The 20,375-nt window shown below is 45.4% G+C and overlaps 1 protein-coding gene across 1 annotated transcript in view; it reads left to right on the top strand.

Moving 5' to 3' along the window:
- INTS9 (integrator complex subunit 9) overlaps nucleotides 1-19,145 on the top strand; it is a 59,095-nt gene extending 39,950 nt beyond the window's left edge. Inside the window, exons 13-17 of the mRNA XM_079298197.1 lie at nucleotides 2,820-2,944; nucleotides 4,851-5,018; nucleotides 15,235-15,333; nucleotides 16,933-17,070; nucleotides 17,967-19,145. Of these exons, the coding sequence (XP_079154323.1) occupies nucleotides 2,820-2,944; nucleotides 4,851-5,018; nucleotides 15,235-15,333; nucleotides 16,933-17,070; nucleotides 17,967-18,143 (707 nt within the window). The 3' untranslated portion in view covers nucleotides 18,144-19,145. The remainder of the gene's footprint in view (nucleotides 1-2,819; nucleotides 2,945-4,850; nucleotides 5,019-15,234; nucleotides 15,334-16,932; nucleotides 17,071-17,966) is intronic.
- The last annotated feature ends 1,230 nt before the right edge of the window (nucleotides 19,146-20,375 follow it).

The raw sequence follows: 20,375 nt of genomic DNA, 5'->3' as shown, positions 1-20,375 counted from the left end.
ACATCCACTGAGCAGAGCCTTACACTGCCTAGTCCTAGTCCTGTTTCCTTATGGTTGTCTCAGCTGGAACAAAACACAGGGTTTAGTGCTGGCTTTGGCAGTTGGACTTGATGACCTTAGAGATTTTTTTCCAGCTTAAATGATTCTATGTCTTTAGAAATTCCTAGCAGATTTAATCTTCCTGTTCTTAGTACCAGTGAAAATCTGAAGCATCTCCACTGATGCCACTGATTTCCATTATTTAATTACTTTTCTGTTTTAAGCTAAAATCTCCTGTGGGTCTGAAAGAACCCCAGTCCATTGGAGCAGTGTGTGAGAAATTCCTGGTTGCTGGTAATTAGAATTAAACTCCAGACCATCCTGCATTGTTAATGAACAATGCTTGTTCAGTCCATAGGAACCAGTCAGTCTCCACCTTTCCAATCCATAATGTAAAAAACAATGACAAGAATATAAATTAAAGCAGGCTGTGAGGGAACTGTGCTGCTGCTCTGCTGGCTGGTGTCACCTGCAGACATCACTGCTGGAGCAGTATTGAGGAGATTATTGATTAAAAATATTGAATTCCACTGAGCCACAAAGAAATTCTAACAGAAGACACAGAATAAAGAAATCTCCTTTAAAAACCAGCTCCCTGGGAGATGTAAAAACCAGCTCATGCACGTCACTGCTGTACAGTGGAAGGTTTTATAACTCAGTGTCACACTGCAGTAAATCAGGAGGCTTGGGGGAAAGCTAAAGACCTGTAATTCTGTCAGCAAAAGTCAATATGTGTCCTTGACAAGCACTTGCTGCCTCCAGACAGGTGACTTTGGGATTTTGGGTGGTTTCAAAGCAGCAGTTCCTGTGTGTCATGAATTCCCTGTGTGAGCCCAGCTCAAGTTCTGTTTTTAACATTCTAAATCCTGTGTTAGGATCCCTTCACTAGAATTTCTCCCTTTTCCAAGGCTCTCCTGTCCTTATTGGGGGTTCAGAGAGGTTTTGGACTGGATTTTATGTGGATTTTATATGGGATTCCTAGACCAAGACTCCTTGTCTGTACATTCCCTGAACCTGCTGATTCAGAAATGCTGAACAGATGCTGCCTCAAATCTCTGTGTCCTCCAGACCCCCAGATGGGATGGAAAACTTCCCTTCTGTAACTTTTTAATCTTAATTTTTACAACTTCACAACATATCTCTGGGAGAGAACCTCTGCCTGACTTAAGCTTTCTGTTTTCACCTAATGACTTTTAAAATGCTTTGTCATTTAACCCCACTGATCAGTGATCATTCTTCAACTACCAACTTTCTCAGTATTCCTATTTTTACATTTCTATGCATTGCTATTAAACCTAACTGACATCAAATGTTATTTTTACATCAATATTTTCAGGCTTTGTTTCATTGCCACCACCACATCTGCTTTTAACTAACATGGCTTTTTGCCCTGAGTAATTTTTATTTCATGTTTGTGGATTCATGGCTTCATGTGCACATCCTTGTACAACTCTCATTTTTTGTTAATATTTCTGACTTTAATGTTCCCAGGCAGCTACTCTGACAATTGCTTTAAACTTGGGGAAATTATCCCTCTGGCAGTTCCAAACATTTGTATCATTGCCTGGTGCTATGTTCTGTTCTCTCAGGGTAAATATCCCCACATTGTGCTCTGTGGTGCTTAGCCAGCAGCAGATTTTGAGATTTTGAGATTTTTAGGTGAGCTATTAACTTGTCTTTTTGTTGGAAGTCGTGCTGCTGTTGAACTTCCTCTGGTAATATTTGAAGGAGATTTTTTTCTTGCTGTCTGCAGGAGAAATCCAACCAGTGCTCTGCTCTGCTGCCATGTCAGAACATCCTAGATGGCTCTTTAAATCTGGACTGGAGGCTTTGAATTTCAGTTTCCTTTAAGTTCATCCTTTCACAGCCTCAGCAGGTCCCAGAGAATTCCTCCTGCTGTGCTCCAGACAGGCTTGAAGTGCACTTCACTCTGTCATTTCAGGCCCTGTGGTTCAGGATAATCCAGCAGATGAGATTTTCATGCATCCCTTTCTCTTTTCCCATTCTGTACTTATCAAACTAAAACCAGTTCCCTTTCTTTTTTTCCAGCATTCCCTTTGTCCCATCTATCCCACAATTATCAGGGAGATAGAGATGGCATCATCTCTTCCATACCATTGGTGACCCCCAGAATCAAGAGGTTACCTGTATCTTACACTGTGTCACCTGAGATCTGCATTTGTCATTCACCAAAAAAATAATCTTTTTTTCTGTAGTATTTTCAGTGTTTTATTACTCTCTGTGGGAGTAAAAGCCCATTCAGTGCCTGACTTTTCCCTGGCAAACCTCTAATCCAGTAATAAAAGAACCCTTGGTTTCCCACCAGTCTAAATCTGGCTCTTAGATTCAAAAGAATAAATAGATATATATTTATATATCAAGATACCATCTTTATGCTGCATTTTTGTCATAATGAAAACCAGCTTGTCATTTGGATTACCTTACAAGACTCAAAATATCTACATTTTGCCTTCCTTTACAGGATCTGATTAAAAGTAAGAGATGATGTTTTTGTCTTGATTAAATTTGTTCTAAAAATCATGCAATAATGTGTTCAAATGAAACAGTATTGCTCTGTTGCTTGATTAAGGTAAGACTAATTGTGGGCTTAATTTTCATCAAATTAATTGAAAATAATGGGTGGGGGAAGGAGGAAGGGATGAGAAATCTGTAAAAGAATTAACACTGAGCAACAGCTCTGACTAAACTGGAATTGCAGAGGAATTGGGCAGTTTTTGGTATTGATGGGTTTTAAATGTTTTCACCATTTCTCTTTCCAGAACCTGATTTCTCTTACCTGGATGCCCTGGCTCCCTATCAGCCCTTGGCAATGAAATGTGTTTACTGTCCCATTGACACAAGACTCAACTTTATTCAGGTGTCTAAATTACTCAAAGAAGTCCAGGTAATGAATTTTCTGTTGCCTTTTCTTATGTTTCAGCTGAAATTAAATAAATAAATTGGGAGCAAATGTTGCATTAAACAAAAATGGAGACAACACCCAGATCTCCATGAAGAGGACACAGCATTGAGCTCTGCTTTAGGAGAAAAAGAGGATTCTTGTAGTATCTTCTGTTTCCCCTTGACTCTTTGGGGCTTTAGTGGCCCCATCCCATTTGTTTCTACTAAAATTTGCTTTCTGACTCACAATGTAATTAAAATAATAACCAGATTTTTTTTCTGGCTGAGTTTTTCCCTGTATTCTATCTTTATGAACTCTGAAACTCTTCCAAACCTCCTAGCATCACTTCATCTCATTGTTCTGCAAGCTGGCTTGTCACTGCAAACTGATAGTGATGCCTTGGATTTTAGCTTTTATATTTTTCAGAATCTTTGCTGCTTAGTGTGTAACTCTGAAACTTCATGTTAGGTGTTAGTAAGTTCTCTTCACAGGGGAGTTAGACAAAACAATTCCTTTCTAGCTAGAGAATAAAGGAGAACTGGTATCCAAAAAGCAGAAACAAAGGCAAGGGAAGGGGGCAAGAAGGGGGCTGAGACTTCATAGCCTGGGGCTGTGATTGGACAATTGACCTCAATATGGAGATGAACCAAAACTTTAAAAAGTGTAAAAACTCATGACTGGGATCCATCTTGGATTTGATTTGGGTACAGCCCCTGCCAGGCTCTTGCACTTCAATAAATTCCTATTTTATTCCTTTTGCTCTGTCTAGTCTGTGTTGCAGGTCAGCCTTTCCAGGAAACAGTAGAACTGCCACTGCCTGGCCTTGGATAAACATTCCCTTCCATGTTACTGCTGATGTGTTGTGCTGCCTTCAGGGCAGCTTGCACTGGCTTCTCCTTTGGCTTCCTTAAACCCTGCAGTGGCAACCAGCCTGTTTATGCTTTGTTAACATATTGCTGGAAAACTGGAGCTGGAAAACTCAGGAGTTGTTTTTGTAGCCTTGATTATTGACAGCCAAGATTTCTGCAGCTTTACGTGTTCACACTTGGGATGGTGTCCACCACTGTTGCCACTTCCTTTGAGTTTATCAAGGATTTGAGAGAAAGGCTGTGTAATACTTTTATTTTTTCTCTCCTTGTGGCAAGTATAAAATGATGATTAAAACCATAAATTGCAGGTGCTGAGTTGCTGTCCTGGTTTGAAGGACAGGTATCTGCCAATAAAGGCAGAAGCTTCTCTTTGAAATGGAGAATGTAAACCCCCTCCCTACAAATTATTATTATTATTTTGAAATTAGGGACTCTCAGACAAAGACAGGGGAATTAGGAATAACAGTTCTTTACTAGGAAAATTAAAATAGAAATACAGCATTACAAAGAACAATCCCAAACCCTGCCAGAGTCAGAATCCAAGCTGGCACAGTCAGTCAGTCAGGGTGGTGGCACAGTCCCATTCCATGGTGGCTGCATCCTCCTGCAGTGGCAGATGTGGCTCAGCTGGAGCAGTGCTCCTGGAGAAGGTGCAGTTTCCTCTGAAGGTGCAGGGATGATGTGGGAAGGTCCAGTTTTCCTCTGGAATGCAGTGGAAAGGCTGCTCTGGTGTTCCAAATCTCAGTTTTTCTCTGGGTAGGAAAGGCTTGGCTCCTGCCCTGGCTGGAGCATCTCCCAGTGGGATGATGGAATTTTATCAGTCATGCCCTGGGACTCAGTGGCCATGAACAGGAGATATCTGCTGGAGGGAGGATGGGCTGTGGGAAGATAAAGATGATTGCCCAGCTGGTTTAAAGATGGCCCATTAGCAGAGAATATGTGCCAGGAGATCAGTGATAAAATGGTGACAAAACACACATTGCTGTCCACATCACCCCAACCCAGGTGCTGATGGGGAGTCCCCCTGTGCTCTCTTGCAGCCCCTGCACGTGGTGTGCCCTGAGCAGTACACGCAGCCCCCTCCTGCCCAGTCCCACCGCACTGACCTGATGGTGGACTGCCAGCCGCCGGCCATGTCGTACCGCCGCGCCGAGGTGCTGGCGCTGCCCTACCGGCGCCGCTACGAGAAGATCGAGATCATGCCCGACGTGAGTCCCTGCGGCCAGGGCCACGGGCAGGGCTGCTGCCACAGCCAGTTCCAGCCCTGCTGCCTCTGGGAGAGGGGGGATCACAGGGTTGGTGTGGTTGGGAAAGGTTTGTGAGGTTATGGAGTCAGCTGGCTCCACACTGCTGTGGTTGGTATCAAGTGCTGCTTCCTCCACATCCCTTTCCATGGAGTTGTTTCCAATATCCAACCTAAACCTCCTCTGGTTTACTCAAGGCTGTTTCCTCTCATCTCTGTTCCCTGGGAGCAGAGCCTGACCCCCCTGGCTGTCCCCTCCTGTCAGGAGCTGTGCAGAGCCACAAGGTTCCCCTGAGGCTCCTTTTCTCCAGCTGAGCCCCTTTCCAGCTCCCTCAGCCTCTCCTGCTGCTCCAGCCCCTTCTCCAGCTCTGTTCCCTTCCCTGGACAAGCTCCAGCTGCTCCATGTCCTTATCATGAGGGACCCAAGACTGCCCTCAGGACTGCAGGTGCAGCCTCAGAACTAAAGGTATTTGTTCTAAATCTTGTGCCTGAGATTTACTGTTGACTCTCATCATGTGAAGCACATTCTGTCCACTGGAGAGGTAGGAAAGAAGCATTTTTAAGTGACAATTTCACTCTCTTATCTAATGGGAACTGAAAAAAAAAAAAAAAACATTGGCTGGCTGAGAGAGCTGTTCAGCCTGGAGAGGAGATCTTAGAATTCCTTCCAGTACCTACAGGGGCTCCAGGAGAGCTGGAGAGGGACTGGGGACAAGGGATGGAGGGGCAGGGCACAGGGAATGACTTCACACTGGAAAAGGGGAGATTGAGGTGGGATCTTGGGAAGGAATTCCTGGCTGGGAGGGTGGGGAAGGGCTGGGCTGGAATTCCCAGAGATGCTGTGGCTGCCTCTGGATCCCTGCAAGTGTCCAAGGCCAGGCTGGAGCAACCTGGGACAGTGGAAGGTGTCAAGATTGGAGTGGGATGAGCTTTAAGGTTCCTTCCAACCCAAACCACTCCATGATTCTGTAATTATTAGCAAGCAAAAACTGTGTTCAGGTGAGTTGTCCTTTGCTAGAAAATCCCATCCCACAAGACAAACAGTGATCTATGAGTGAAGCAGCCAGTCACCTTCAGTTCCAATATGAGGAAGTTTTAGGCAAAGCAGCTTGAATTAGTGCCCCAGGAGCATGAAAAGATCCAGAGAATCTAGGAGTTAACAGCCAGGAGTTGTTTTTCTCCTTCCCCAAATTCACCTGCTGCTAGAAATACCCTTCCCATTAAGGATCAGTTTTCAGTCAAGGTAAAGAAGCAGTGAAAAAGCTCATTTGTATTCCAACAATTTCCATAAATGGTTAATTCCTCAGGCTGCAGGAGCCCAGCAGGTTAATGGATTGCTTGTAGCCATCTAAAATGTGGATTACTTACCCCCACAACATCTATTAATGATTTATTAACCCTGTAAGTCAAATCCAAAGGTACCCATTATACAAAGGGTGACCCATTTTCTGACAGACACGAGCTTAAAATATTTTTTTTGACAATCCAATCAGCACAAATGTGTCCTTGGATCAAAGGTGACAGTGGCTTTTTGCAAGCAGACATTACTGCCCTTTGGAAACTGGAATATTGAGTGACTTTTCATTGGAGTGTAGAAGGAGGAAGCAGCCTTTAGTTGAACCAAATATGAAGTGTAGAACTGGGACCCACATAACAGATCCCTGAGCCAGCCCACAACACCCACTGCCACCATTTCACACCATTTCTGTGAGCAGCCTGCCCAGCCCACTGCTTGGAGACAAGGAGAGGGCTTTAATTACAAAATATGCTTGGCTGCAGCTCCATCTTGGCATGTATATTTAATTGTTTGGGAAATTTGCATCTTTATTGGATCCCATTAAATATAAGATTGGTGAAATGTTCAATTCACCAACATGAAACCAATCCTGAGTTCAGAGTGCAGGGAGCCAGCCTGGGGCTCACTGATTATTCAAATTCCACTGAAGCTTTGGGTTTCCACCTAAACTCTGGGATGGAACTGTGCCTTTTTATGAGAGCCTTGTGTCAGCCTCTGAAGGGATTCCAGCCCTCCCTGCACTTCCCAAAGCTGCTGGGAGGGAGGGAATGTGACATTCACCAACCTGGGAAAAGCAACCTGCTTTCTATTGCATTCCCTTTCACTTGGAGAGATCCAGCAGAAATCTGAAAAAAGGACAGAAATGGCTTTTTATTCTCCTCTCCTAACAAATAACATCCTATTATATTCACACAGGAGTCCTAATTTCAGAGCTGTTCATACTCAGGGAGGAGAAATATCTTGTGATTGTCCATATGCAAGGATTCTGATTGTTCAGCCTGAGATATTTCAGCACCTGAAGGGAACTCCAGGAGAGCTGGAGAGTGACTGGGGACAAGAGATGGAGGGACAGGACACAGGGAATGGCTTCAAACTGCCAGAGGGCAGGGATGGATGGGATATTGGGGACAAATTCTTCCCAGGGTGCCCAGAGCAGCTGTGGCTGCCCCTGGATCCCTGGCAGTGCCCAAGGTCAGGCTGGACTCCACTGTCCCACCCTGGAATAGTGGAAGGTGATGAGTTTTAAGTTTCCTCCCAACCCAAACCATTCTGGGATTTCCCTGGTTCCAAAGCTGCTCTTCTCAACTTGCAAAAGCTGCTTGGTCTGTAGTGATGCTGCTGAAAAGACTCCTGAGAGCAAGGCTGTGCTTCAGGACTGTTAACAGGATGCCATTCCCCAGCTCCAAATGTGCAAATCATCCTCCAAAACAGGATCTTGCTCCTTCTTTTGAAGGGAATTAAATGGTCCTGGTAAAAAATGGATGCAGCTTCTGCTGAGTGGGTTGTGCAAGACAGATTTCAGACATGATGGATGGGGCTCCCTGGTGTGGGAGTATTTGCTGCTTAATGTTCCCTTTTCAGTAGTTTAGGGTTCCTGAATATAGGAATTTCTGTACAGCAAGGAAAGGGCATTGGTTTAATTTGGGCTCCCACCAGCCCTGGGGTTCTGTGCAGGCTCAAGTGGCAATTGAAAAGGGCATTTTACAGCTCCTAGAAACCTTGCAATGGCTTCTTATTTGTCAAAACCATGTTAGCCTGAAATGGAATGATGAAATCCACCCTGAACAAAGCAGTTATTGCTACCCATGCTGCAGGGCTGGGATTTGTGTGTGAGGTAAACCTGAAAGTGTCATAAAAGAATGGCTGCTGCAATGAAATCCTGATCAGGGCCCTCTCCTGACATCCCCAGTCCCTTTCCCAGCTCAGAGTTCTGCCTGCATTCTTCCAGCTTTTGAAAACCAAAGGGTTGGCTCAGCATGGCTCCACTCACTGCAGGCTGATGCTGTGGCAGAGTGAAATTTCCCTCCCAAAACTTGCAGTGATGCAGATCCTGGCCTGTCAGGCTAATGGAAATTTACTTTTACTGCTGGACCTTGTCTATATTTCAATCACTTCACCCAGGAGCAAAGGCAGGTCAGGCAGGCCTGTTGTGTGATAATGAGATTTACACTCAGCAGCCTTTGTTTAGAGAGAGTTTTTAGCAGTCCCAAGGCATCAGGCTGGAATTGCTCTCCCAGGGATTGTGCAAACCTTTACACTTTAAATAATTTCTTCTCAGCATCTGCCTTTCACTTTTTTTAAAAAAAAATTAAATAATAAAAAAGACTGCTTCCTGGAAATTGGTTAGGAATTGTCTGCTCACAGGAGAAAGATGGGAAATGGAAAACACCTTCTGGAGCAAACAGATAAAATTAAACAGTAGTGTCTGAGCAAATAAAGTGCCTGCAGTTTAATTACAGCTGAACAATGGTGTGGATCACTCAGTGCAGACACTTCAGTGGGGGCTCTGAGCTTTTCAAATACTCCATTTGCCAGTTCCTCAGGACACAGCCCAGCCAGGAGAGTGCAGGGTACAAGGCACAGCCTGACACCAAGAAAGGACCAGAAAATACAGCAGAGAAGAATGAGGAAAACAGTCATTATAATTATGGAGCTTTCATCTGGACTCCTTTTACTTTTACCTGACATTTCCAGCTTCTTTCTGTGTTTCAGGGACTAAGGAATTTTGAATTCTGTCCTTTTTCCCAGCCTCAGCTCACTTTGGTGACCCCACACTATCCAATCTTTGACCTCTGTGTTCCTTTTTCCCTGACTATTCCCCCTGGGTTCAAGGTACTGTAGACTCACAAAAAGTAAATGAAAAACCTGTTTAAATGAAATACAACCTGATTAAATGAAATACAACCTGTTTGCTTCTGCTGCTCAGCCCTGCCCCAGCTCCCAGCTCACTGCAGAATTGCCTGGAGTCTCTCTGGGAGTTGGACCTCACCTTTTGACATTCCACCAAAACTGCTCTTTCCCAGCTTCTACCAACTTCCCTCACACAAAGGCAGAACCAGTGCAGATAAATCCCCCTGATTTCCATCAGCAGAGCTCAGTGCAGCCTTTATTTTCTCCTTAAAAACATCCCCACCTCACTCTGGTGTCTCTTCTCTCCTGGCCATTCAGCCTGAGAGAGTTCTCCTCCCTGCTCCTCTCTTTTGTGGGCTTGGAATGTTTTATCCTTCATTTCCTTTGCCTTTTTTTGTTGCTGTACTTTTTCTGTGTTTGGTCTTACCCACAGCTTGTCCTATTTAGTCAGGTGGAACTCAGATCTGCTTTTGTGCTTCCAGCCTGCCTTTGCCTGCCTGTATTAATGTCTAGGTTTGTTTTTCCTTTCATTTTTGATGACTGGCTGGAAGGTAACACTTTTCTAGCCAGCCACTCAGCTCTCTCTTCCCAGTCAGCTTCAACAACAACATCCCATCCTGACTTGACATTCTGACCCAGAAAATGGTTACTGTATTTTGAATATTTTGATTTATGCCATTTTTATGTCTTTCAAATGACTCATCTCTTGCATCTGCAAGCTTTACTGCCTTTACTTTGAAGATATTTCATGTCCTTGCTTCCCCTACCTGTCATTTTTCATTCAAATCCAAGCCTCATTTCTGCTTCTGCTGGTTCTGTTTTCCACCATCCTTTTGTAAGTTCCTCAAACAACTGTTCCCTGCCTGCTCCCAGGCTCCTGGGGAAGAGCTTCATTAAAGAGCCATAAATCTCCTTCATTACACTCCTTAAATACTCCTTAAACTGCTTTTTTGGCACAGGATTGGCAAAAAGCCAGTGACTAGAGTTAGTGCTGAGTGGTTGGAGTGAGTTCTGGTGCTGAGAATCCCACCCAGGATTATTCCCTGGTGGTTGGTTGGTGTCCTTCTGCTTTGGGGACAAGGTTTGGGGATAAGGATGAGATTCCTTCTGCTTTGGGGACAAGGTTTGGGGATAAGGATGAGATTCCTTCTGCTTTGGGGACAAGGTTTGGGGATAAGGATGAGATTCCTCCTGCTGATCTGATCCAGCAGCTGCATGTGGAACATGCCCATGGAAAAGAAGAGCTTTAATTAATTGCTCCAAACTGCAGATTGTACCTCCTGCTTCTTTTATTTCATCACTGGACATTGGCTCTGTGGAAGCCCAAAACCAAGATAATTGCAAGTGATAATTGCAAAATCTTTAGGTATTCATGGTAGGATTCTTTATCCACTGAAGCTAATGAGAGTTTAAAATCTGCTCCAGAGAGAGCTGTGGGAGACCCCCAGGGAGTGACAGCTCTGTGAAATTGGGGTTAGCAGCTGAATTCAAACCCTTGGATTGTGTCAAATGTGAGGCTGAAAGCCCAACAAGACCTGACTCAGATCACCCACTAATGATTCTACAGATGCCCTGCATTTCTGGGATGTTCTCTGGTGGGAAATCCTTTGTTCCTTTAGGTCTCATTAGCAAAATTCCCCAATTTCCATCCTGCCTGCAGCATTCCTGTGCCTTGTTCCCTGGGCCTGCTGGTCACAAATCCACAGGCATATTTTTAATTTTAATTCCCCCTTCACCCCACATTTTTTGTCCCTCTGAAGGATCTGACAGTTGCAGAATTCCTGCACATGGTTTAGCAAAAAAACCCCACAAAACTGGATCTGTTGGAAACTCCTTTTGTGTCTGCTTACAAGGGCCTGGCCATCAGAACTCCTGGCACTTAATTAATTAATTAGTAACTAAATTCCTTTAAAAATTAAGGGCTAAGAGGAGGCAAGGAAGTAAGAGTTGAGAGAAATTATCCTTCTCTCCTGACACCACCATCCAAATTTCAGTGACATGGCAAAGACCATGGTTTTAATTCTTACAATACTGACTACAGATCCTCCCTGCTTGTGAAAAGGTTACTGCACAGCCTTGAAGCAATTTTTGTGTTATTAAAGATGCTTTCCTGCACCCAGAAACTGGATTTTGTGTGGGGTAGTTCCTATAAAAACCTCTGCAGGTGTGATCTCCAGGGTTTTATCTCAACTCAGGCAGATCTTAAAATCCTTAGGCTTCTCTAATAATTGCCAGGGCTTTTTTTTTTTTTTTTTTGTCCCATATAAATTCCATCCTATTCAGGGGCTGGGATCTGAGTGGGAATTGCTTCATACCCAGCAAGCTCCAAAGCTGAATTCCATCATCCCACCTAGAAATAGAAGTGCCCTCAGGGCTTATGTGGCCAGAACCCAGCTGCAGTTACCAACAGTGTTTATAATGTGCCTTAAAAACCTGTAAGATTTCAAATTGCAGAGACATTTTTCCCCTGCTGCTCCCAATAGATGCTGTTCAAGTCCCCACTGTCTCTAGAAACATCCTAATTTCCAGCCTACACATAGTCACTGCTGGCCTGTACACATTTATTCCTAACATCATGTTTGAGCATAAATACATTTTCCTTTTTGTTGGTATTTTCCCTGTGGTGTTTATGTAGAATAATCAAATTCTCCCTTTGGCTTTCTTTTTTTTGCCAGGCTAAAACAAGCCAAGATATTTAGTTTTTCCTTACAAGACAGCTCCTCCTGCCCTAATCTACCCTTCAGAATTTCTTACTTGAACTGAAATTACCCACAATTTACAAGTAGCTCAGATGAAATCTTGCCTGGCCCAATATAAGAGTGATGGCTCATTTCAGAAAGAATTACCTGATACTTTCTGGGCTTGCATTTCATGGCCATGTCACATTTGTGACTCTCCTGGGATGGACTAATAAACCTGAACCCCTCACCTCTGTCCTTTGCAGCAGCTGCCAGCCCACAGCAGAAATTCTTAGTGTTAGCCCCATCCTGAGCCTTCATTTTGTACTATTGAATTTCATCTTGGCTTTCTCACTCCAGTTCTTGAGGTCTCTGAGTTTTTCCTCTCTCATAGCCTGGTTTTGTTTTCTGTTAAAGGTGCCCTACAAACCTCTGTGGGACCTTCTGGGCACTCCTGGTTCTGTGCTGAGGTCATTAATGAAAATTGCAGCAGCAGCCCAGGAGCTGCCTGGGAATATCTTCAGTGCTTTTCCCACCTCAAGATTGCCAGAGAAATCCAGTTTGGGGTTTGTGCTTCTCTGGTTTGATCCCACCTTTAGTGCAGAGATCCCACATTTATGCAGTTTGAAAGTCTGAAAAACACATTTAATGATGTAAAAATCCAGCTGGCACACTTTCTAAATACCCATGCTCTAATGTAATGTGCACATCAGTGATTTCAGGTGCTGGAAGTTGAGGGGATTTTAACTGCTGGGCAGTTTGCTGTGCTCCTGCTTCTTCTCCACATCCAGCTCACCTCACTCAGCCCAAACTTTGCCTCTCCCTGCTGGGGATCTTTCCTGCACCCTCTCCAGTGGAAGCCAGAAATAAAAAGGGAAAAAGGAGGAGTTTGGGGAGATGTCCCAAAATTCTAAGAAGAAATTACTGCAGCTGGGATGTTAAAATGCTGTTGTGCATCCAGCATGTCTGTCCTTGGGAGAATCCTCCAGAGGACAAGACCATGTGTGCTGAAAGTCTGGTCCTGCCCTGATTTTATTCACTGATTATTCAGCCTCATTTTATTTTTACTGTGGAGTTTCAGGTCCAATCCTCAGTGGTTGTTCAGGCAGCAAGAGGATTTTTGGCTGGTGACTGAAGACCACTTAAACCTGGAGAGAATTGTCCCCATTGAAGCCTTTAGGAGAGTCTTAAGACTGACCTAACCCATGTTGTTCTTTATTAACAGCTGTAGCTTGGCCAACAGCAGTGTTTGTGCTCACAGAGTGTGTGTCAAATCCCCTTTTGGGGTGGAAAATGCAACCCTACAGGAAAGATTAATGGTAAAAAATATCTTTCCTCTGGTTTAGCATGGGCAGACAGCTCTGATCACAGGCAGAGAACATCCCAAGCTAAAATCTGAAATAGTGCACACGTCCCCCCCAGATTTATCCTAAGGCAGCCCAAGTGCTCATCCATGGGCAGGGCACTGATTAATGTGATTTTAGATCTCAGTGTCCCTGCTTTGGTGGCTTTCCTGGAGCCAGTGTGTGACATTGGGCTCTGGATAATGACTGGAAGGAAGATTCATTTATTCCTGCATGGTGGGGGGCTTTTCAATCTCACACACAAAGGCACAACAAGAGCCAGCCTCTGCAAGCTGGACAAATTCAACCTTGAAATGAGACACAGCTTCCTGGCTGCCAGGAGAATTAAAGTTTGAAACCACTTGTGAGGGCAAACAGTGGAGTTGCCATAGCTTGGAGTTCAGACAAGACTTGCTGCCTGTGTGAAAAGGGTTTCTTTAATGCAGCTTTTTGGAGGAGTTCTGTGATTTGTGTGTGCAGGAGGTCAGTTGAAAGGAGTGGAGCAGTGCTGCCTGGCCTTGGTGGGTGAATTACTGGATGTGATTAAATGACCTTTTTGGTTTGGGTCACTGAGTTTCTGTAATGAAAGGATTGGCTGCCACATGGAGAGGGCTGTGAGCTGGGGAGGAAATAAAAATGAATGCCTGTCCTACTGTCTTTCTGACTGTAAATAATCCAAGTGTTGCTGTTTAGCCTGCTTAAAACCTGCAGAAATGTTAATAGCAAAATACTTCCTTGGCAGGCAGGAGAAGCCACTCCCTGTTCTTTAAGGATCTTGCTGTTCACAGGATTTGTCACTTTGCTCTTCATCAGAGCCTGGTTTGTATCCATCCTCCTGAGGAGGGTGGTTGGAATGGAAAGTGCCCTCAACCACTGGGAATGCAGCAGAACTCACTGCTGCAAGTGCTTCTATTTTAGAGAACTCTGAAGCTGTGATTGTCATTATATTTTCATTCTCTTTGCCTTCAACAACAAACCATAAAGGCTATATTCAAATTGCCTGTTTAAAGATCTCCAACAGAGTCCTAGAGTAACAGTGAGCTGAATTGCACTGTCAAATTTGGATTTCTAGGATTCACCACAGCTGAATACAGACAGAATTTAGGGATCTTTAATGCAGCCTGTGTTTTTCCAACACACCAACTGCTTTATTCCAAGGAGCTGCTCTCAAAATGTTCCTGCAGCTTTAACAGGGACAGGTGACATTTTCAGAACTTATTAAAAGAGCTTTGCCACCATTGAAGCCAACAGAAAAACCCTCCCAGTGCTTTCATGGCAAAAGGATTGGGCATCCTGGGTAACCCTGAATTCCCTTGGAGGGAGAAAGGGAATCATTTTTTCCATTAATGAGCTGTGTTTTCTGCAGAATTTCTTTGGAAAAGTGGCTGGAAGAGGTTCTTCCCAACTGGCCAATTTCCACTGCCCACTCCAGGCACTGCCAGCAGTGTTGGATCCAAACTCCAGGCCAAAACTAAATTTTGTCTTTCAGGGAAGAATTATGTAAAAGGCAGTGGAAAGGGGTTTGTGCAGCATTGTTGGAATAATTTCAAACTAATCAACAGTGAGTTGATTGAAAACATTGGGGTTTTAAGGACAAAACCTTCTTATTCCAGATATTCTGCAGTCAGGAACTGAAAGGAAATTCACTTTGATTTTTCATTGTCCATCAGCATAACAGACATAATAATGCTGGATTAGACTGAGTTTCACTGACTAAAATTATCAATGAAGCAATTGTCTTTTCACACAAGGTTTCTTTGTGCTTATTATGGTTTTTGAGACCAGCCCTGCTTCCTGCAAACCTTGTGCTGCTCTGCTCATGGTGTGAAATCCATAATTTTGGGAGCTGGAAGGAGGCTGGGCAGGTCCAAGGAGCTCTCAGTCTATCAGTGGTTTTGTGTTTACAGTTCATTAGCCCATGTTTAAAAATACCACACTGCCAATTTATCTCACAGCTGGGTTCATGCACGTTTTGAGCTGATCACTTGCTGAACAAAATCTCCTTTGGTTCAGCTTGCAGATTCCCTCGTGCCCTTGGAGATCAAGCCTGGTATTTCCTTGGCAACAGTTTCTGCTGTGCTGCATACTAAGGACAACAAGCATGTGCTGCAGGTACAGTCTAATGGGAAAGGCAGAAAAATATCCTTACTCTGGCTTTTCCTGCCATCCTGGAGCCAGCAGCCCCTCCTGCAGCTCCTTCCAGCAGAGCAGAGCCCTGGGCAGAGGCTTTGCCCTGGCAGCTGTGGGTGTGAGGAATTACACCCAGAGCAGGAGTGGGATGCAAATAAATCTCTCTGCCCTCTTTTCCTTGGCCATGTGCCTGGCTGAGATAAAAGGGGAAGTGAGATAATTCCTGAAGAGAGGCTACAGATCATCCTGCTGTCTTCCGTGGGCAGGAACAGCATCAGTCAACCTCTCAGGACAAAGGGTTAGAGGAGAGAGATGACCTGGCATATCAGATTTGGGAAGGGACCATGTGCCTTCAATTTCCCTGGAGGTTGCTGTCCTGGTTTAAAGGACAGGTGTCTGCCAATAAAGGCAGGAGCTTCTCTTTGAAATGGAGAATGTAAACCCCCTCCCTGCAAATTATTATAATTGTGAAATTAAGGGGCTCTCAGGGATATGGGAATTAGGAATAACAGTTCCTTACTAGGAAAATTAAAATAGAAATACAGTATTACACAGAACAATCCCAACCCCTGCCAGAGTCAGAATCCAAGCTGGCACAGTCAGTCAGTCAGGGTGGTGGCACAGTCCCATTCCATGGTGCTGCATCCTCCTGCAGGGGCAGATGTGGCTCAGCTGGAGCAGTGCTCCTGGAGAAGGTGCAGTTTCCTCTGAAGGTGCAGGGATGATGTGGAAAGGTCCAGTTTTCCTCTGGAATCCAGTGGAAAGGCTGCTCTGGTGTTCCAAATCTCAGTTTTTCTCTGGGCTTGGCTCCTGCCCTGGCTGGAGCATCTCTCAGTGGGATGATGGAATTTTATCAGCCATGCCCTGGGACTCAGTGGCCTTGAACAGGAGATATCTCCTGGAGGGAGGATGGGCTGTGGGAAGATAAAGATGATTGCCCAGCTGGTTTAAAGATGGCCCATTAGCAGAGAATATGTGCCAGGAGATCAGGGGCACTGCCCCAGCTGGTTTAACAGATGGGGACAGAACACACATTGCTGGCCACAGCAACACAACACAGTTGTACATCTCTGCATCCCTGTCCCCTCCCTTCCTGCCACCCCTGCAGCTGGCACTGGAATTCCTGCCATGAGTGCTCTGCAGGAGGAGGTGATGCCCAGGGACCTGCTCCTCTTTCTGTCAGAGCCATGAGCCTGCAGGGCCTCACTGAGCCCTGCCCACAGTGGCAGCAGAGCTGGAGCCTGGGGAAGGGAGCCCAGGCTGGGAATGTCAGGGATGTGAAGCTGGGTGAGGATTTCTGTCAGCACAGCAGGCAGGCTGCCCTCCTCTTCCCAAGCTGCTTCCCTGGAAACATTGAAGTGCTGCAGTGGAATTGGGCTGAGGCTGCTGTTGTTCATTTACTCCCTTCTCCAAATAAACTTAGACCTTGGCTTCAAATGCCAGAGTTTTCATAAATGGCTGGAGCTAAGCCACATTCTCATTCCCTGAGTTGCTTGCTCTGAATTTGCTTGTTTCCCAACATTTTGCATCCTTCACTGTGGGGTTTTTTTTTTGTTGTTTTTTTTCCTTCTCCTCCACCAGCTCCCTCCAAAACCTCCCCAGCCTCCTGCCAGCAAGAAGAGGAAGAGGGTGAGTGATGATGTGCCTGAATGCAAATCTCTAAAGCCACTGCTGAGTGGCTCCATCCCCGTGGACCAGTTTGTGCAGACTCTGGAGAAGGTGAGGAATCCTCAGTGGCAGGTGGGATTCCAGCAGATTTCTGCACATCTCAGATCTGCTGCTTTGAGAGCAGAGAGAGGGGAAACATTTTAGTGTAGCTTGAAATGGAGAAAGGCCAGTGAGTTCCCAAAGTGCTCCAGGGTGTCCCTGCACTTCAGAAGAGATGGAATTGTTCCCTCTGGAGCCATGTCCTGCTCTGTGGGGCTCATGTCAGTGGTCTCCTGTTTCCCATGGAAGCAGAGATTTTGGGTGGGTGATTTGCCTCACAGAATTTCTGGATTCAGGAGCTGAAACAGCCTCAAAAGCATTTAAATACACACAAGATTTGTAAGAAGGTGACCAAGTGAATAACAGGTCCTGGAAATGTCTCCACTGCTGGAGGAGCCTCCTGAGGGAGCTGCACACATTTGGTTGCTGCTCTGTGGAGTCATGTTCTCACCTGCAGGAAACAATTGGAGATAATTAACAGGAAAAAGGGCAGGATTGCAGACTTCCAGTGCCTAAAGGGGCTCCAGGAGAGCTGGAGAGGGACTGGGGACAAGGGATGGAGGCACAGGACACAGGGAATGGCTCCCACTGCCAGAGGCAGGGATGGATGGGATATTGGGAAGGAATTGTTCCCTATGAGGGTGGGGGGCCCTGGAATAGAATTCCCAGAGAAGTTGTGGCTGCCCTTGGATCCCTGGAAGTGTCCAAGGCCAGGCTGGATCAACCTGGGACAGTGGAAGGTGTCCCTGGGGGTGGCACTGGATGAGATTTAAGGTCCCTTCTCAACCCAACCCAATCTGTGATTCCATGAAATTCCCCCTCACCCCTGTGCCCTGCTCTCTGCTCTGTCCCAGTTTTTCTGAGCTGAGCTGATTTCCCTCTCTGTCCCTCTCCCACCCCAAATCCAGCATGGCTTCAGTGATGTGAAGGTGGAGGACACAGCCAAGGGCCACATTGTGCTGCTGCAGGAGGCTGAGACCCTGATCCAGCTGGAGGAGGACTCCACCCACATCATCTGTGACAATGATGAGCCCCTGAGGGTCAAACTGAGGGACCTGGTGCTCAAATTCCTGCAGAAATTTTAGCTGATGGACATCAGGAGGCTCTGCAAGGAGAGAGCCTGGAGCAGCAGAACTTGGAGCTGTCCAAGGAGAGAGAAAATTCTGTGAAACCACCTTCCCCTTCATGGAGGAGCAAGGGAGTATTTTTAATATCTATTTTTTAAATCTTATTTTTAACTTGCTTTGGAATACTTTGAAGGAGATTCCTGTTGTGTAAAATTGGGAGTTTAGAATCTTACAGGAGATAGGAGGTGCAGAGTAAATAACTGGAGTGTTTTATTTACACCATCAGGGTGAGCTGCTGCTCCTCTGTGTCCCTCAGCAGTGGCTGCCCCAGTCCTTCACCTGCCAGAACTCTGGAGGAATATTGAAATAATGGCCTTGCTCTTTCTACTGCTTCTTCCCAGTCCCCAGATGCCATTCCCTGCCTCTCCTCCCTGTGTGTTCAGGCATGAGGAGGGGAGAGCTGCTGAGGCAAAGATTGTACAAATAAAAATGGAGCAGGGGGGTCTGGTGGGCATGGAGAATGGTGGGGAGAGCCTGGCCATTCCCTGCACAAGCAGAGACACTTTGGAAATGTTTTGTCCTTTAGGAATTTGAGTGTTTCTTGGTGCTGCAGCCTCACCTGTTTCATCCAGATCTGTCCATGGAGCTCCAGGCCCCTCACTAAAGCTGGTTCCTCCTGGGTTCCTCCAAACCTCAGAAGACACTTAGGGAGGTCCATAAAGTAGGAAAACTCCTAATGCTCATAAAAAACCTTTTGAGATTTAAGTGCCTCTTGTTTCTACCTTCCAAAAAACTTGTCCTTGCAGCCCCCCCATCCCAAATCCTGGGTGGAATTCTGAGTCATTTATCCAAAGCCATCTGTACTGCAGACCTGGGGAGGCTTTTCCCTCCCCAAATCACCTCAGTCAATAATATTGCTTTTAAAGGCCACCCATTTCTCAGATGTCCTGCTGTTCATTTTTTATTGGATTGTTTTGTATTTATTTGGTGTTAAAAAATAAAAAGTAGAGTGAGACTGCCCAGGAGGGAGCACTTCCTGTGGTTTATAAAAGCTTCTCCATGTCCATTCCACATCCTTGTGCTGACACCTCTGGGAAATAAAGCTGCTCCTCCAGTTCATCCCTTTGGGGAGGTGGAGGCAGTGGAAGCAGCTCTGTAATAATTTTTTTTTTTTTTTTTTTGTTACTGCAGTGTCCACATCCCATTTCATTGCCTTGAAGGAATTCTGTTGGGTTGGGTGTGCAGATCCCAGCACCCTCACCTTTATTCTGTGTGTGCCACAGGTGTAGAATTAAATCCTCAGCAGGGTTTAATTCCTGCTTTAGCATCACTTAACCAGAGTAAAAGAACTGGGATAATTTCCCTTTAAGAAACTCCAAAGGGATTATTCCTAACCCAGAGGGGCTGTGGAATAAACTCATCTTTCTGCAGGTTACCTCTGCTCCAGTGCTTCCTTTTCACATTCCCAAGGCTTTCCCACCCTCCTCAGAGGCAGAAAGTAAAATTTAAAAGCTTTTACATTTTTCTTCCTGTCATTTTGAGCAGGAAAACTTCTCATTGTTCCATTAGTCCAGCAGCTGAGAGTGGATTGGTTTGTTATATCCAGGTTGTGCCTGCTGGAAAAACAAACATGCTGGGAGGGGAATTCTTTAATGAGAAACCCTAATTAAACTGGAAAAAGAAATGCTGGTTCCTTCTGCACAGAGAGAGAAAAACAAACAGCATTTCCTGGTGCTGGCTCAGTCCTGCAGAGGGAACTGTGGCAGCCCAGGGAGCTGCCAGGGGAGGAATACCATGGATGCAATCCAGACTTTATCCAAAATTCCCAATTTAATGGCCAAAGAGCAGCAAAGGTTCCTGGTTTCACTCTCCTTCTTCCAGAAGGGAAAATAAATCCCTTGGCCCCCATGCAGGTTCCTTGTGCTGTGACCATCCCATTCCCTGGATCCCTGAGCTGCTCCAGCCTCTCTCCACTGCTCCCCTCATTAAACACAATTAGTGGGGTGTGTGGCAAGTGATTAATTGCCAGTGACTTCCCAGCCCTGTGCTCCCACAGGAATAGTGGGGAGGAAAGGTAAAAATCAGATTCCTGCTCTTGGATGGTTTCTATGGAGCAGCTGTTCCTGGGGGGAGAGGAGTTTGTTCTTTTCTGTACATTAATGGGAGTCCCAAAGAAAAGAGCTGGAGCAGGTTAGTTGTGACTGTGACCCCAATCCCTCAAGGATCCAGGGACTGTGACCCCAATCCCTC

This window comes from Erithacus rubecula (assembly GCF_903797595.1).
Source record: "Erithacus rubecula genome assembly, chromosome: 2".
Classification (NCBI taxonomy): domain Eukaryota; kingdom Metazoa; phylum Chordata; class Aves; order Passeriformes; family Muscicapidae; genus Erithacus; species Erithacus rubecula.
Note: the sequence above shows the minus strand (reverse complement) of the source record. Positions and strands in the feature narration are given on the sequence as shown.